The sequence below is a fragment of the Dioscorea cayenensis genome, chromosome 19 (assembly GCF_009730915.1).
Source record: "Dioscorea cayenensis subsp. rotundata cultivar TDr96_F1 chromosome 19, TDr96_F1_v2_PseudoChromosome.rev07_lg8_w22 25.fasta, whole genome shotgun sequence".
Taxonomy (NCBI): Eukaryota; Viridiplantae; Streptophyta; class Magnoliopsida; order Dioscoreales; family Dioscoreaceae; genus Dioscorea; species Dioscorea cayenensis.
Genome location: NC_052489.1, coordinates 13,810,189 through 13,814,467, shown reverse-complemented (window position 1 = coordinate 13,814,467; position 4,279 = coordinate 13,810,189). Strand labels below are relative to the sequence as shown.

Sequence of the window (4,279 nt, the reverse complement as noted above, 5' to 3'; positions counted from 1 at the left end):
AGTATACATTTGAAGTATACATGTCGGCGTCCCTATATTTCAAATCTAGGGACTTACTTAGATGATGTTTTCCCATATATATAATGAGTGATAAGTATACATTTGAAGTATACATGTCGGCGTCCCTATATTTCAAATCTAGGCACTTACTTAGATGATGTTTTCCCATATATATAATGAGTGATAAGTATACATTTGAAGTATATATGTCGGCATCAGCTCGTCAAACTCACCTTTTCTTTTTTGTAGTTGAGAGTTTGTAGGATTTCCAATATGCATAGTGATATATATATTTATATATATATATTCATCATTTTTCTATTAAAGTTGAAGAAAATCTTATTTTTCATAATTACATCTAACCATAGCAATCATTTTAACGTGAAATCCTCAAAACATCGTAATTTTTTTAATTTTTTTTTAAAATTTCATAACCACCTTTGATTTGCTCGAATCATATAAATATATATGTATATATATATATATGTCTTAATCTTCTAGTCATGTGGGCAATGTGGAATAAAATGACGTCACAACCATGAACGTTTCTAAATATTAATATTTAGTGTTATAATTAGAGATAAAAATGATGATAATAGTCTCCCACATCATTTGTCACCTATATATTCATAGGTCTCTCTTCTTATCCTTCTATTCTTTTAAATTAACCCTTCCCTTTCTATTGTGTATAGAATATTGCCATTTCCTTCTTCTCAGTGCTAATTACAATGGAGAGTTCCCAAATCCAAAGGAAACTATGTGTTCTTCATCTACTATTCTTTAGTTACTACTTAGTGCAAGTTATTGGATTAGAAGAAGGCTATTTGAAATATATGGACCCTAAACAACCATTGAAGGTCAGAATAAATGATTTGTTAGGGAGGATGACACTTGCAGAGAAGCTTGGCCAAATGTCTCAAATAGAAAGAGCTATTGCAAAGCCTCATGTTCTAAAGAACTTCTTCATAGGTGGGTAAATTTATCTTGTATATATATATCGAACTTTTTCATGTGAATATATATAAGTTTAGGCCTCTCAATTTTTTTTTCTTTTTAATAATTAGGTAGCGTTTTAAGTGGTGGAGGTAGTGTACCTTCTTCCAGGGCTTCCGTAGCAGTTTGGGTGAGCATGGTAAATGAAATGCAGAAGGCTGCATTATCAACTCGGCTGGGAATACCTATACTTTATGGTATTGATGCTGTGCATGGACATAATACTGTATACAATGCTACAATTTTTCCGCATAATGTTGGTCTTGGAGCAACAAGGCAAGTTTGTCAGATTTTTTTTATATTTGTTTCGGCATCATGTAATTCATGTTCTAAACATTTACATGAAATTTGTGTTTATTTTTTATTAGAGATCCGGCACTCGTGAAGAGAATTGGAGTTGCAACTGCAATAGAAGTTCGAGCAACCGGCATTCCTTATATCTTTGCTCCGTGTCTTGCGGTAATGAAATTATAATGGTGATTATCTTTATTAGTTTTTTTTATTAATTTGGAGGCAAAAAACATACAGGTTTGTAGAGATCCAAGATGGGGACGATGCTACGAAAGCTATAGTGAAGATCCAAAGCTTGTTCAAGCAATGACAGCAATAATTTCTGGTTTGCAAGGAGATATTCCTGTAAATTCTCCTAAAGGAGTTCCATTTGTTGGTGGATGGTAAAATAAATCTTCTCATCATAACTGTTAATTTATTAAATTTTTGAGTTTAAATTGAGCCCAAAAATAAGGACGTGCAATTGGTCACTCAATTAAAATTTTTAATTTTGCATTTTATATGAAACAATTGCTTCAAATTAACTTTAAGATTAGTAATATATATCTACAAGCCGAAAATTTAAAGCAAGCTATATATCCGAATTAGTTAATCGGTTCAGTTAGTCGATATATCCACTAGTTAAGATGTGTTTGATTTGCATGTAACAAACAGGAAACATGTCGCTGCGTGTGCGAAGCATTATGTTGGTGATGGTGGAACATATAAAGGGATTAATGGAAACAACACTGTGATTAACTTTAATGGATTGCTAAACGTTCACATGCTTCCATACTTGAGTGCAGTGAACAAAGGTGTTTCTACAGTGATGGTGTCATTTTCAAGCTGGAATGGAGTGAAGATGCATGCTAACCATTATCTAATAACTGATTTCCTCAAGAACAAGCTGAATTTTAAGGTTTGTTCTTTATATTTTATTGTGATTAAATTGTTACATTAAAAAGACAACAAAAGGCATTACTATACATGTTCTAATCTATTTAATTAATTGTGATTAATTTGCAGGGATTTGTGATATCAGATTGGACAGGTATTGACCTGATTACCAATCCTCCATCAATAAATTACTCCTATTCTGTCCAAACAGGAATTCATGCTGGCATTGATATGGTAATTCCATAAATTTAATCTTGATTTACATGTTTAGTTTGTTTGCCATCTTATATTTTATTTATTTATGTTTCCCCAAGATAATGCTGCCTTATGAGTACAAGGATTTCATAAAGGATTTGACATACCAAGTGAACAACAAAATCATTCCAATGAGCAGAATAGATGATGCAGTGAAAAGAATTCTTAGAGTCAAGTTCACATTGGGTCTCTTTGAGAAACCTTTCGCTGATCTTTCCTTTTCTTATCAAGTTGGAAACAAGGTTAATTTAATTATCTTTTCTATAATAATCTTTGCTTTAATTAATTGCCATTAAAAGAAAGGAGGTTAATGTCATTTTCTACATCTCTTTTATGGAGATTAATGTCATTTTCTTCATCTCTTTTATGGTAATTAGGAGCACAGGGAATTGGCAAGAGAAGCAGTGAGGAAATCACTTGTGCTGCTGAAAAATGGAAAGCCTGGTGAAATGGCATTGTTGCCATTGCCAAAAAATGCTGACAGGATTCTTGTTGCAGGAAGTCATGCACACAATTTGGGATATCAGTGTGGAGGGTGGACAATCACATGGCAAGGAAAAAGTGGAAATACATTAACAACTGGTAATCAATTTTCACATATTTTTACAACACATACATATTATACTTCTGGTGCAAATGACGGTTATCTTTTTTATTATCAGGTAACACAATTTTGGATGCTATAAAGTCTGCTGTCAAGCCCACAACCAAAGTTATCTACTCTAAAAACCCCAAAACCCCCTTCATCAACAAGAGTAAGGTCTCCTTCGCCATCATTGTCGTCGGAGAGTATCCTTATGCAGAAGTCGTCGGTGACAATATGAACCTTACCATTCCAGAACCGGGTTTGAGTACCATGAAAAATGTTTGCAATAATATCAAATGTGTAGTTGTTATAATCTCTGGCCGGCCACTTGTTATTGAGCCTTATGTGCACATGATTGATGCTCTTGTAGCTGCATGGCTTCCGGGAACAGAAGGACAAGGTGTTACTGATGTTCTCTTTGGTGACTATGGTTTCTCTGCCAAGTTGTCAAGAACATGGTTTAAGTCCGTGGATCAGTTGCCTATGAATACTGGTGATGCTCATTATGAGCCTCTTTTTCCTTTTGGATTTGGGCTCACTACAGAGCCGAGCCATAGTCATTAGAATAAAGTAGTATTAAATAAAAGTACGAGTAAAATATGAATTTCATTTGAAATTTTAATTTAATGTTTATTTATAAACGGATTTCTTTCTTTTTTAATCTTATGAAAAGCTGCAGCGGATGAATCCAAATTGAAATCTCTTATTTCAATGGAAGTTTTCTAATTAGGGTAAGCTTTATTTTAACTATATATAGTTAAAATTTTGATTTTTTTTACCAAGACAAGTGGTTAAGTCGCTAAAGAATTAAGTTGGTGCACAATTTTCTGTGAAACAAATAAGGGCAGGATTAACACACATATAGGCCCTATGACCACTCCTTGTATAATAATGGCTTAAGTCCAAAAAAAATACGCTCTCACCTTTAAGTAGAACTCCTTTCACTATTTGAGGAGAGTTATTGAGGTGATCTGAGTACCAATTGACCTTTCGACTATTATCACCTATTATCACCCATTGTAATGCTCTTCATACCACACACTTATGAAAATAAAAATAAATACTAAATATATAAAAAAAAAATATAGGGTTAATGTGTTTATAGTTATATTTCAAAATTTAAAATAAGTGAATATTGACTCGAAATATCACTTCATCCTTTGTTTCCCACAGTTAAAATAATGTAATTATATAAAAAAAAAAAAGCACACACAACATTGCATCCTCCAACATTTTTTTCCCAAAAATAAATAAATAAATAAAAAGTTAAAAACCACA

At 32.6% G+C, this 4,279-nt stretch overlaps 1 protein-coding gene across 1 annotated transcript; it reads left to right on the top strand.

The window, feature by feature from the left end:
• Positions 1-670: 670 nt before the first annotated feature.
• On the top strand, positions 671-3,667 carry LOC120250503 (beta-glucosidase BoGH3B-like). Its single transcript, XM_039259324.1, has 9 exons — positions 671-969; positions 1,065-1,269; positions 1,362-1,452; positions 1,522-1,667; positions 1,939-2,182; positions 2,290-2,394; positions 2,475-2,657; positions 2,793-2,997; positions 3,078-3,667. Exons 1-9 carry the CDS (start codon positions 729-731, stop codon positions 3,563-3,565), a joined length of 1,908 nt encoding a protein of 635 aa, XP_039115258.1. The 5' UTR covers positions 671-728; the 3' UTR covers positions 3,566-3,667.
• The last annotated feature ends 612 nt before the right edge of the window (positions 3,668-4,279 follow it).